At 39.5% G+C, this 14,388-nt stretch overlaps 1 protein-coding gene across 1 annotated transcript in view; it reads left to right on the top strand.

Annotated features, from left to right (window-relative positions):
- iqgap2 (IQ motif containing GTPase activating protein 2) overlaps positions 1-12,773 on the top strand; it is a 34,137-nt gene extending 21,364 nt beyond the window's left edge. Inside the window, exons 31-38 of the mRNA XM_054773915.1 lie at positions 22-124; positions 908-1,049; positions 5,591-5,678; positions 5,768-5,980; positions 6,060-6,220; positions 6,312-6,455; positions 11,923-12,031; positions 12,198-12,773. Of these exons, the coding sequence (XP_054629890.1) occupies positions 22-124; positions 908-1,049; positions 5,591-5,678; positions 5,768-5,980; positions 6,060-6,220; positions 6,312-6,455; positions 11,923-12,031; positions 12,198-12,311 (1,074 nt within the window). The 3' untranslated portion in view covers positions 12,312-12,773. The remainder of the gene's footprint in view (positions 1-21; positions 125-907; positions 1,050-5,590; positions 5,679-5,767; positions 5,981-6,059; positions 6,221-6,311; positions 6,456-11,922; positions 12,032-12,197) is intronic.
- The last annotated feature ends 1,615 nt before the right edge of the window (positions 12,774-14,388 follow it).

Genomic DNA, 14,388 nt, shown 5'->3' with positions numbered 1-14,388 from the left:
TTCACATCTGTATTCCTCCAGCTGCTTTTGGAACATCTGGAGGCCATCTCACCAGACTGCAATGACTTACTACATGAGCTCCTGCAGGACCTGGGAGATGTCCCTGATGTTGAGACATTATTTGGTAAAATTAAATTTTTTAGATTTAATTGCTTTCTGAATATGCATATGTCAGTGACGTGCAGGCAGCGGAGGCACAGTAACGATGTAAAAAAAAAACAACAAAAACGAATCATCCATCCATGTCCATCAAACTGTATTTTAAATTTATTTTCTGTAAGAGTCCAATCGTTTTGAACATTTTCTTCAGTAAAAATCGCTGAATTTGCACATTTCCTGATCAAGTGAGAATGCCTGCCTACCGTCACACTGCACATTGGGTTGGATCATGGCATCTACCACTTTCTGGTAGTCAACATGTCATCAATAATATAATGTTGCAGAAATATTTATTATACACAATGACTTTCTATAGCCTGTATAATGTTCTTAATGTGAGTGTGATGTAATTCTTCTTATAAATTGGGCAATAAAATACATAGGAATGTAACACGGGAGGCACTTGTAATACCGCTGTATTCTGAAGGGGTCAGGTGTGCGTGAGGTAGAAGATCCTCACTGCCAACATGTTTTTTTTGTTTGTTTTTTGACACCAGGACTAGCTAGCAGAAAGTCAAATGCATTCAAGATATTTTTTATGCTCAGCTGAATGAATGAATGAATTAATTAATGAATTAATTAATTTGACTGCCAAGATGGAGGATTATATACCCAAACTCACCAGTAGGTGATCAGACTTTTACAACCTCCTCACCAGCCATGACCCTCACCGCACATCACTGGTATATGTATATTTAATAGGTATGTATATATAGTTAATCAATGTACGTGTTCTTGTTCAAATAAGGTGAAGGAGCTGTTCATAGCAATGACGCAAACAAGGAGCTTGTCCTCGGCCAGCTCGCCAAGACTGAGATCTCCCTCACGCTGACCAGCAAGTTTGAGCTGCTTGAGGGTGATGACAAAGACTTAAAGACGCTTGTGACAAAGTAAGTCACAGGACTATCATGAAAACATACAGACATATTCCAGCCTCTTTCCGCTCTATGGACAAATGTATCGTGACACAAATTAATAAGTTATTCAGTAGGGGTATCATGATACACTTAGCTCACGAGACGAGACAATACACGATATTGGGTTCATGAGATGATATTTGAACATTACTTTTAAGAAAACAACAATGACAAAATATAGGACTGGAAAAAGACTTTTCAGTCACAAAACAATGCAGGTACATTTTAAAATGATTTATAGCGTTAGATGCATGACCTAAGCACTGTTAAACTTATTTCCAGAAATTTAAACAAAAACAAAATACAAAACAAAAAAAAAACAAAATACAACTTTAATTTTTTTCTTTTAAAGGAATTTAGGATCATTCTTTGCAACCAAGTTTGCGGTAACAGTTTGAGGAAATTGAGTTTGTTTCCATGTGACTGAACCAGTCCACAAAGTAAGGTCCAAGAAGACTGTATGGAATACACTCCTGATCAAAATTTTACGACAAGTTGAAAAAAATGCAAGTATTACCATTTTGCACTGTTGGATCTTTAAAAGAAAACTGAATAAAAAAAATATTTATTTTTTTTAGATTTTGCCCATCATCCACAATCCTGATTAAGACATGAACACACGTCTTTCTCTTTTCTGTGCGTTCTAAAGCTATAAAAAGTAATTAATGCACCTAGTGGGACACACCTATGCCGCCTACAGAGCCTGCTATTTAAACACCTCCAACAACATTTTATCGTTTTATTGATCTCTTGATGGCAAAGGCTCAAAAGCTTTCTCTCTTTGGACATGGTCAGATTATTGAGCTGTGTAAGCAAGGCCTATCGCAGCGCACCACTGCTGCTGAAGTTCGACACAATAAGACATTCCAGTCATTCTTAACTTTAAAAGATCCTGATGGTTATGAACAAAAGTCACTTGGTAGATGCAAAAAAAATGTCACCAGCTGGGTTTTTCAATAGGATAACGCTGCAGTTCACAATGCCTGCCTGACAAAGGACTTCTCCCAGAGGAATAATGTCACTTTTTGGCCCATCCTGCGTGTTCCCCTGATCTAAATCCAATTGAGAACATTTGGGGATGGATGGCAAGGAAAGTTTACAAAAATGGACATCAGTTCCAGTGGATGCCCTCTGTAAAGCAATCTTCACCACCTGGGGCAACATTCTCACTAACAAGAAGATAGCACAGCTACTCATTACTGGGTCCTTTTTAAAAAAAAAAAAAAAAAAAAAAAAAGTATTTGTATTTTATTAGGGTTTAGTTTTTTTTAACTATGGTCTTAAACTTTTGATCAGCTCATGAACCGCCTTTTTCAGTTTATTGGTTGTTTGCAATAAATTGCAAACTTTTTTTTTTTGTCTCACTTCCATTTCTTTTTTTTTGCATTTTGAAGCTCTACTTAAAACCTCCTTAAGATCCAACAGTGCAAAATGTAAATTCTTGCAACTAATTGTAACATTTTGATCAGGAGTGTTAACTTTTTGGGATGACAGAGAGAAGAAACTGCAAAACAGCCCAGTGGGGCAACTTCATACTGGTTCTTCTAGTTTCACATTTTGCAGGTTTAATGGATATGCGTATTCGTGTGTGTATATGAAACTTGACTTCGTTATGCCTGACCTTTTATGTGGCACACAAGTTTTTTGTTTCTTGCCTATCTCCCAGTAACCCATCATGTCTTTCCTGCACTTGAATCATTTCCTGTGCAAACAGGAAGAAACTTGCTGGCTGTGGTTATCTTGCTATAAACATGTATCCTTCTGTTTCTTTCAAAACACTATGAGCTAAAGTAGGAAAACAGCACAGTACAGTACATATCGCTGTTGAAGTTATTACCACAATAATTGCCTTTTTAAAAGGTTTTTTATCAAGTCATTTTCTAAAAATGTCCTGTGATTTTTAAAACAATAATTTCTTAACCCTTGTATATTATATATTTGGCAAAACAAAGTATGCAGGAATTTGCGCATGTAGATGTAGTATCATTTCCCTCTAAATCAGACGTGCTCACACTTTTTTAGCCTGCGAGCTACTTTTAAAAATGACCAAGTCCCAAAGATCTACCTACTACTATAAATATAGAAAGTTTATATATATTTACTATATTCATTTTAATAAAATATGAGTAGGTATTTATGTATTTTATACATGTATATCTGGAGTGCACGCACTTTTTCAACATGTGAGTACAAGTCAAAATGATCTACCTCTTTCTATAAAACATAAAATATATACAAAATGTAACCAGTAAACTCTGAAATTCTATTGTAAATATTAATGATTAGTATTTGACATTCACATTTTCAAAGTTTACAGGTAATCAAATTAGTTGCTATCATAATTCACTTCAATATGGAAATAAAGATAATTACACATAACTGCTAAATAGTTGTGTGCATAACCTGACTACTGGTAATATGTCAGTCAAATTAGCTATGTAACGTTCATTAGGGCACACAGTTCATGTATCACACCCAGTTAGCATTTGCTATCAAACATTACCGATATACAAGAATTTAAAATGATTATGCAAAAGACAATGCAGCCGAAGTCAAGGCAACATATTGAAAAGGTTTCACCAATGGGCACATTTTTAATTTCATCATGAAATAATAGTTTAAGAAGCGAACATGTAGAAAACACTGATTTCTGTAGTAGAGTTCATGACGCAGCAAAGCCAGTAAACAATACACTTGTTTTCTACGTAACTAGCTGCTACAAGTGAACAGATAACTTTTTTCATAGATATAGACATCTTACCGCTGAGTTAGTTCATCCATAATCAGAATAATAAAGATGAAATTGGCATCTTCGTGTGTAGCCTGAAACGCTGCGGGGGAGCAAGCGTGAATCAGGAGGGAGGCTTAATGTCAGCTGACTGATGTCATATGACAACTACAAAGTGACGTTTACGCGATCGACCCAAACTACCTCGGCGATCTACCGGCAGCTCGCGATCGATGTAATGGCCACCCCTGCTCTAAATTATAGACATCCAATGTACGCAAATTTGGAGCCGTCCTGTCATGGAAATAATTAAGACTAGACAAAAAATAAAAAAAACGGCAAAAAGGTGTAACGTAACCAGAAAAAAAGCAGGTGTTGATACGAACACAGTATATGAACATATGTGTCTGTAATTCAGGTGTGTCTCTATTTTCTGTCATGTCCCGACTGGGGGAAAATAAATGTTTTTGCAATGAAATACCATAGAGAAACTGGTATCTATTTATGTGCACTGTACAGACTGAACTCGAAACTGAAACCAGTGAAATGCAACAAAATAGAGCAGAGCAGTGAAGCATACAAGTGTATTTGAGTCAAATTGCATGCCGAGTACAACAAATTCGTACATGTTGGCAGGTCTGCAGTAATATCAAAAGTCCAACTCAAATATCAAATCAAATTATTATTGTGAAGTGTCACAATGTCCCCCATTATATCCTTTTCAGTTTTTTTTAAAGATTGGACACATCTGCTCTAAATAATTGTGATTTATTTATTTATTATTTTTTTAAAAAAAGGTAGTTTAAGGAATGTGGGATTACAGTAGCGCTACGGTAGATCATTCAATATAATAATGCAGTGCAGCCTTGGTTATTGTCATTAATTCACTCTAGAAGGTCTGACGAACCAAAACAGATGCTAATTGATTGAGTTTTACTGAAACAGATGAAAACTGAATTCAATTTTCCTGTAAGAAAAGATGTAAATACAATTAATCTGTTTCAGAAAGCCAAAAATGTTAACAAAACACATGTTTATAGTTTTACAATTATAGTTGTACATGGTATCAACAATTCCAAGTGCATGTACATGATGAATAAAAGGGATACATGATGATTTAAGGTTACTTTTATCTTCATTCAAGACATGTTGATGTAAGTTATTTCTTGAGTTCTATATTGTTTCTCATCTCAACTAAAATTGGAGCCAAAGAAAGTTTCAAGTGCCAGCATATTGATAAAGAAGGTTAAAGCACGATTGAATTGAATTCAATTGAATTCAATAAATAACATGATAAAACAGGAAGATGGTGTCTGTCGGTGCCACATCATGTCTTTGGAAACGATGAATCACGTCTTCACTGAAGATGAAAGTAACTTTCAATGTTGAGTTATATCTTTCATTTGTTATTTATATGCATTTACAATTGTTTTATGCATGTAAAACTATAGTAAGGTAACCACTGCTGACATCACAGATGGGCTATATAGCTGACTTCCGGTTCCGGTTGTCATTTCATTGGCAAGCTAGCTTCTTTGTGAGAAGCTAAGGGTTTGTGATTAAAAATACATTAAGAACACAGTTGTACACACGCAGCGCATTTAATAACACAACAAGATGTGCGCCATATTGTACATAAACAGGGGCAAAAATTTGTCATCAATTTTCAACGTTAACTGAAAAACACGCTAACCGGGGCGCACACTAACCGAGGTTCCATTGTACAACTAATTTAATGTACAATAAACAGATGCCTGATTGCATGTGTGTGCTTTTACACATTTAGGACAAAGAAGCTCATAGTAGATGTGGTTCGAATTCAACATGGAGAGACGTTGCCTGAAATTTTAGACACCCCTGCTACACCACCTCAGGTCACTTTTTTTTTTTCTCAAAATGCCAACTTTGTTCTTTCTACAAGCTATTAGTTTGGCCTGTACTGTTTGTTGTCTTTGTCCCACAGGAGTCAGAGCATACAAAAATATTGGTGCGGCGGGCGGTTCAGGATGCTCAGACCCCAGAAGGTCTGAAGAGCAGCCCAGCAGTACTGGAGGACAGTCAGCTTCCCCTGGAGCAGAAGAAGAGAAAGATCCTGAGGAACCTTCGGAATTTGGAGCAAGCTAACCTCGTCACAGCCTCTAACAAATATCAAGACATCATCAATGACATTGCTAAGGTATGGAAGCAGCCCTCTCAGAAGGCTGCACTTAAGTTTTGTTCTTCTTGACTTCTGAACTCATCAAACTAATCCACAGGATATTCGCTACCAAAGACGCTACAGACAAAGGAGGAAGGCCGAGCTTGTGAAGCTTCAGCAGACACTCTTGGCACTCAATTCAAAAACGACTTTCTACCAGGAGCAGATGAATTATTACGACACCTACATCAAGACCTGCCTGGACAACCTCAACCGCAAGTGAGGATGACTGTGCCCAATGGTTGTCCACTGTGTGTGCGCTTTGCTTGCGATGTCACTGCTTATGCGCCATTGTGTTGTGTGTGGCTAGAAATTCACGCAGATCCATTAAAATGGAAAGCAAAGCAGAGGATAAGGGCAGCAAAAAGTGGAAGCCTCCATCATTGAAGTACACTGGAGCAAGGCTGCATGAGAAAGGAGTCATTCTGGAGATCGAAGGACTTCAGACAAACCAGTGAGTGGAACTTGCCATAAATCAGTTTGACAAAGCTTTAACCTGTAAAGTCAACACTTTTACAAATCAGATTAATTTCACTAATGTTTAGACAAAGATGCGTCTGTGTAGGCTCTCAGTCGTACAGGAGTTGTCCATCGAGGAAAAGGCTTCTTGAGACGTCATCTGTACTTCTGTGTAGAAGGTGTCGGACGTTTCGCTCCTCATCCGAAGAGCTTCGTCAGCAAACTAATAAGTGCTGGTAGCTTAGGCCTTAAATACAGTAAGAGTGGGCGGAATTGGTGTGCCAACACCCTCCTCCTATTGGTTCGTTACACTAAGCCTGGGCGGAGCAGTGGTATAATCCTATCCTGTTATTCACACCTACGATAAAAGGGAAGTGTCGCTCCCTGAATTGGGTATGAACGACTCTGATACTGGCTTGTTAGCATCTATTGTTCTGGCTCGGCCCTGCCTTCACCTCATTTGCAAGACTAAGAGCTGTGGGTTTTGGTCTCAGTAACCTGCTGAACACAGGGTCCAAATTGAACCTCAAACCACCATTCCGATTCAATGATGGGTTCTGTTGTTTGACAAAAATAGCTTCCTTTACTCCTCTTTCAAACCATCTGTTTTCTTTGGCCAAAATCTTTACCTCGCTGTCCTGAAAAGAGTGATTGGTAGCTTTCAGGTGTAGATGTACTGCTGATTGAGGACCACTAGCATTGTCCCTGCGATGTTGATAAAGCCTTTTTTGGAGCATTTGCTTAGTTTCCCCAATGTAGTGCTCTTTGCATTCCTCATCTTTACAGTGGATGGAATAGACCACATTGCTCTGTTTCTGGTTTGGAGCCTTGTCTTTAGGATACACTAATTTTTGTCTCAGGGTATTTACTGGTTTGAAATAGGTAGGAATTTTGTGTTGCCATAAGATCCTCTGGAGTTTTTCGGAGACCCCCGCTACATAAGGGACTACCACTCCTCTCCTTTTTGCTTCTGTGGGCTTTTGGGTTTCTTTCCCTATTCTCTTCTTTTGACATTTGTTAAAAGCCCACCGTGGGTACCCACAGGTTGAGAGCGCTCTCTGGACATGTTGTGTCTCCTTTTTCTTTCCCTCAGCACTAGTTGGTATTTGTTCCGCTCTATGTTGGAGGGTCCTAATAACCCCTAGTTTATGTTGTAGTGGATGGTTTGATTCAAAAAGCAGGTATTGGTCAGTGTGTGTGGCCTTTCTAAAGACCTCTGTAAGTAGCTGTCTGTCCTTTCCTATAATTACCTTGCAGTCTAAGAAGGCTAGTTGGTTTTCTTTAGTGTCCTCGCGAGTAAATTTGATATTGGTGTCCACCGCATTGATGTGATCTGTGAAAGACTGAATTTCTTGTTTTTTGATTATGACAAAGGTGTCATCCACGTATCTAAACCAGTGCCTTGGTTTTGTCCCTGAGAAGGATGTGAGAGCCTGTTTCTCCATCTCTTCCATGTACAGATTCGCCACTATGGGTGAGACTGGTGAGCCCATAGCACAACCATGAATTTGTCTGTAGAATTTCCCTCTAAACTGAAAATATGTGGTGTTAAGGCAAATTTCCAGTAATTGGCAGATGTGGTCAGCACTAAGTTTTGTTCTCCGATGCAGAGTTGAGTCCTCGAGCAGTCTCTTCCTCACCACCGAGACTGCTGCTGAGGTGGGGACAGATGTGAAAAGTGAAGTCACATCATAAGACACCAAAGTTTCCTCTGGCTCCAATCTGAGGTCTTTGATGCTCGCCACAAACCCTTTTGTGTTCTCTATATGATGATCAGTGTTGCCTACCAATGGGGATAAGACTGTTTTTACATATTTCGCTACATTGTACGTGGTAGAGTCAATGCTACAGACAATGGGTCTGAGGGGAAACCCTTCCTTGTGGATTTTTGGAAGGCCATAGATACATGGTGTAGCCTCCCCAGGGTATAACCTATGATACATCTGTCTGTCAATTAGTTCTTCCTTCTCTAACTTTTGGAGACAGTGTATGATTTCTTTCTTATACCTACTGGATGGGTCCCTTTTAAGTTGCTCATATGTGTTGGCATCACTAATTAGACTTGTTATTTTTTCTTCGTAGTCCAATGTGTTGAGAACCACTGTGCATCTGCCCTTATCAGCTGGTAAGATGGTGATGCTCTCATCTTTCTGCAGAGCCGCTAATGCTTTCCTCTCACCTAACGTGATATTGGACGGTGGTGGTTTGGCACTACTGAGAAGGGCCGATATTCTCAGACGAAGGTCCCCTGCCTCTGTTCTAGAAAGGTTATTGTTCCTGATGGCCGATTCAGCTGCTGTGATATAGTCTACTGTGGGTATCGTTTTAGGAGTCACTGAGAAGTTGAGACCCTTGGTTAATACTGCCTTCTCTGTCTCCGAGAGGCTTCTGTCTGACAGATTTTTGATCCAATTTTCTTTAGTATTGGTCTGATTCCCCCCATCCTTAGTGTTTACGACAAGCTGTGGTCGATTTTCCAATAGAAGTTTCTGGAATTTTCCCTTATGCCTTTCTTTGGTTTTGCTATGGTGCTTCATATAACCTGATTTGGTAAATTCACAAACTTCCTGATAGGTTTCGTGCGTAAGCTTGGTTTGCAATCTCTGATAGAAGGTTTCTACTTCAGACTGTTTATTTTTTATCTCTATGTTAAGTCTCCTAATTCTCAAATTCTGTATTTTTCTGATGTAGTTTTGTTGCATTTTCCTTGCCAAGTGTCCTTGCTCAAGGGACGCTTGCCTCATGCATTTGGGGATTAACCTACTCTGCCTGCATCTAAGATTGAATCTGAGGTGGTTCCTTAAATCTGCTAATTTAAGAGTGGCCTTTTCTAAGCTACGTACCAGCAGAAGGATGTCTCTCCCAAAGTTGGTCGCAATGCGTCTGTGTAGGCTCTCAGTCGTACAGGAGTTGTCCATCGAGGAAAAGGCTTCTTGAGACGTCATCTGTACTTCTGTGTAGAAGGTGTCGGACGTTTCGCTCCTCATCCGAAGAGCTTCGTCAGCAAACTAATAAGTGCTGGTAGCTTAGGCCTTAAATACAGTAAGAGTGGGCGGAATTGGTGTGCCAACACCCTCCTCCTATTGGTTCGTTACACTAAGCCTGGGCGGAGCAGTGGTATAATCCTATCCTGTTATTCACACCTACGATAAAAGGGAAGTGTCGCTCCCTGAAAGATGAGAGCATCACCATCTTACCAGCTGATAAGGGCAGATGCACAGTGGTTCTCAACACATTGGACTACGAAGAAAAAATAACAAGTCTAATTAGTGATGCCAACACATATGAGCAACTTAAAAGGGACCCATCCAGTAGGTATAAGAAAGAAATCATACACTGTCTCCAAAAGTTAGAGAAGGAAGAACTAATTGACAGACAGATGTATCATAGGTTATACCCTGGGGAGGCTACACCATGTATCTATGGCCTTCCAAAAATCCACAAGGAAGGGTTTCCCCTCAGACCCATTGTCTGTAGCATTGACTCTACCACGTACAATGTAGCGAAATATGTAAAAACAGTCTTATCCCCATTGGTAGGCAACACTGATCATCATATAGAGAACACAAAAGGGTTTGTGGCGAGCATCAAAGACCTCAGATTGGAGCCAGAGGAAACTTTGGTGTCTTATGATGTGACTTCACTTTTCACATCTGTCCCCACCTCAGCAGCAGTCTCGGTGGTGAGGAAGAGACTGCTCGAGGACTCAACTCTGCATCGGAGAACAAAACTTAGTGCTGACCACATCTGCCAATTACTGGAAATTTGCCTTAACACCACATATTTTCAGTTTAGAGGGAAATTCTACAGACAAATTCATGGTTGTGCTATGGGCTCACCAGTCTCACCCATAGTGGCGAATCTGTACATGGAAGAGATGGAGAAACAGGCTCTCACATCCTTCTCAGGGACAAAACCAAGGCACTGGTTTAGATACGTGGATGACACCTTTGTCATAATCAAAAAACAAGAAATTCAGTCTTTCACAGATCACATCAATGCGGTGGACACCAATATCAAATTTACTCGCGAGGACACTAAAGAAAACCAACTAGCCTTCTTAGACTGCAAGGTAATTATAGGAAAGGACAGACAGCTACTTACAGAGGTCTTTAGAAAGGCCACACACACTGACCAATACCTGCTTTTTGAATCAAACCATCCACTACAACATAAACTAGGGGTTATTAGGACCCTCCAACATAGAGCGGAACAAATACCAACTAGTGCTGAGGGAAAGAAAAAGGAGACACAACATGTCCAGAGAGCGCTCTCAACCTGTGGGTACCCACGGTGGGCTTTTAACAAATGTCAAAAGAAGAGAATAGGGAAAGAAACCCAAAAGCCCACAGAAGCAAAAAGGAGAGGAGTGGTAGTCCCTTATGTAGCGGGGGTCTCCGAAAAACTCCAGAGGATCTTATGGCAACACAAAATTCCTACCTATTTCAAACCAGTAAATACCCTGAGACAAAAATTAGTGCATCCTAAAGACAAGGCTCCAAACCAGAAACAGAGCAATGTGGTCTATTCCATCCACTGTAAAGATGAGGAATGCAAAGAGCACTACATTGGGGAAACTAAGCAAATGCTCCAAAAAAGGCTTTATCAACATCGCAGGGACAATGCTAGTGGTCCTCAATCAGCAGTACATCTACACCTGAAAGCTACCAATCACTCTTTTCAGGACAGCGAGGTAAAGATTTTGGCCAAAGAAAACAGATGGTTTGAAAGAGGAGTAAAGGAAGCTATTTTTGTCAAACAACAGAACCCATCATTGAATCGGAATGGTGGTTTGAGGTTCAATTTGGACCCTGTGTTCAGCAGGTTACTGAGACCAAAACCCACAGCTCTTAGTCTTGCAAATGAGGTGAAGGCAGGGCCGAGCCAGAACAATAGATGCTAACAAGCCAGTATCAGAGTCGTTCATACCCAATTCAGGGAGCGACACTTCCCTTTTATCGTAGGTGTGAATAACAGGATAGGATTATACCACTGCTCCGCCCAGGCTTAGTGTAACGAACCAATAGGAGGAGGGTGTTGGCACACCAATTCCGCCCACTCTTACTGTATTTAAGGCCTAAGCTACCAGCACTTATTAGTTTGCTGACGAAGCTCTTCGGATGAGGAGCGAAACGTCCGACACCTTCTACACAGAAGTACAGATGACGTCTCAAGAAGCCTTTTCCTCGTTTAGACAAAGATAAAAAAAAAACACCATTAGTCTTGTCACCTGTGTTAAATCTCCTCAGAGTCACAGGAAAGCTTAATAAAAGCTTCTCATTTCAAGAGACAACTCAGCAATCCTACACCCTCTCAGTCATTTGAACCCAAACAAAAGTCATCAGTGTTCATGCTAATGCAAAATATGACATGCTCAATAATAGGGCAATTTTACAGTAAATGATAGTTCCATTTTCCTGGATGTGCTTCATCAACACTTATCTGTTTCCTTTGCCTGCCAGGTTAAAAAATGTCATGTTTGACATTTCACAGACTGAGGAAGTTGGGGATTTTGAGGTGAAAGCCAAGTTTATGGGAGTTGAGATGGCAAAAGTTCAGCTTCATTTCCAGGTAAACATGTTTCCAGTATGTCACTTTCCCAACAGACACAGATGAGATTCTCAGAACATGAGACATTTCATGCAGTCAGCTTTATTCGTAACACTTGCAGTGAGAAATCACATTACTGCAGCAGCCTGCAGTTGTAGTCATTTGTGTGTGATGTTTTTGTGTCCAGGACCTCCTACAGCTCCAATACGAAGGTGTGGCTGTCATGAAGATGTTCGATAAAGCTAAAGTGAATGTCAACTTGCTCATCTTCCTCCTAAATAAGAAATTCTACGGCAAATGAATGCCAAAGAATAATAATGAAAGAAAAGCGCCAGTAGTGGAGATGAATACAGGGCGTGCCTTCTGACAGTTTGTTCGACAAAAATGTCAGAAAAATGTAAGATGTCGCAAGCCGATTATTTCATCGTATAATTTGATTGATTAAATCAAAATACATGTTACTGTTTTTTTTTCTCCTTTTTTCCCCTTGTGGTTAAATGTGAGGTGTATTTTAATTATAAAGATATTATTTTATATGTAAAAGAAACACTATTCTTGTTCATGTCACTTCAATGAAGCAGTTACATCCGAATTGGTGCATCTCTCTTGGCTTCATGAATACTGTCGTTCACAGGTGCCTTTTTAATTAAAGATGAATCATATTTTAATTAATAAAACTTTTAAATGCTACAAATATTGTATTTTAATATGTATTGTCAGTGTAAAGTGATTTTGACAACAAAGCAATGTATAATAAATATCTAAAAATTATTTTGATGTTTTTTTTTTTTCTTCCTATTCTTTTTTAGAAATGTCAAATGGCTCTGGAAAATCTGACACTGCAAGTATCACTTCCGTGTTTACCTGCGAGAGGGTCCTTTTTGCTTATTAGTATCCTGACCTGTCATCGGTCAATCAATGAAACTTCCGCTGATCTGTCCTCGTCTGCGCAACAGCGCTGAAAAGTTGAACATTTTTCAACTTTCTGGGGTCGCATCGCAAGCCAGCGTATGCACGATGACATGCACGAGGTGACGGTGACTCGCGATAATCGCCCAATGGCGCAGGTTCCATTGATATGGTGTAGAGGCAATGTCGCCTCCTGTGTGTGGCGCCCATAAGGCAAAAGATTACGAACATCTAATCTCATGGCCAGTGATGAAGTATTTTTACTTGGACTATCAATTGATTAAAATATTTATTTGCGGTTAATTGCATTTTGCTCATAGGTAACTCAATTAAATTGCACTTAATAGCCTCTAGAAGTCATTTATAATAAGTAGGGATGTAAATGTCTTTGTGGTAAATGATTCAATACGCATCTAGATACACGGGTTAAGGTAGAGCTTGTTTATGCCTTTATTTTGTAATACTTCCTGCTTTCCTCGGTTGTGTTTTCAGCTACATTTATTTTACTGATTTCACGCACCTACAGCTCATTTGTGTTTTGATTATTTAGTTCAGCCTTTGGCATCCGTTGCTTTCTGTCGCCAGATCCCTTCTCCTGCCTTGCTACATTCTGCAAATAAATCTTTTTAATGCACTTGGGACCAGTCTCTGCATCCTGAGGTCGTCGCCACAAAACATCACGCCGTGCCGTGACAGACACACTTCCAAAACGATATTTAAACACAGAATGATGCGATTCGATACGATTCAACGGTTACATTTGTTGATTTAGACATTCATCTTACATTGTAAAACAAAGAAGCCAATTCTAGAAAAGTGGCATTCTTACAGTATTTTCAAACGTGTAAAAGAGCACGTCATATCCCCAAGCATGCTGTACGGCGGGGGTCCCCAACCACCGGGCCACGAGAAACGTTCAGGCGCAATAATACAAAAAAAAAAAAAAACACTTAATAAAAAATAGAATAACTTGTAAATGACTCCATCAATTTTTATGTAATTGGATATCAATTTTGGAAATATGGGCCATTATTTTATTAAAAAAATAATATACAGTTAGTTTTTGCATGTTTAATGCGAGCGGTGACTTCTCCCACTTTGTTTGATGGTACTTGAACGCAATGTCTTAACTTTTTCCCACGCTGCACAAATAGACTACTACGCTGCATTTTTCCCATTTTTATTTCACCTCATATTTGGTCCCAAATGCTGATAGTATGGGCGAATGCATAAAGTTAAGATCTGATCATAGTTTTACACAACACATAATAAATTAGATCACTATAATGTACATATGTGTTGCTGTTGTGTTGAAAATCTTTCCTGGTGACTAGCTAGCGTGCTGCTAATGCTATTTAGAGCCATTCTCGTCTTCAGTCATTGTTACATTGACACAAGCACCCAAATAGCTGTCTTTGGCTATGCCTGCCGGTAACAGCTCCTAAAGCAAATTTTAGCTCGCAGTTCAA

This window comes from Dunckerocampus dactyliophorus, chromosome 4, assembly GCF_027744805.1.
Source record: "Dunckerocampus dactyliophorus isolate RoL2022-P2 chromosome 4, RoL_Ddac_1.1, whole genome shotgun sequence".
Classification (NCBI taxonomy): domain Eukaryota; kingdom Metazoa; phylum Chordata; class Actinopteri; order Syngnathiformes; family Syngnathidae; genus Dunckerocampus; species Dunckerocampus dactyliophorus.
The sequence above is the reverse complement of the archived record's forward strand: the minus strand, read 5'-3'. Positions and strand labels throughout refer to the sequence as shown.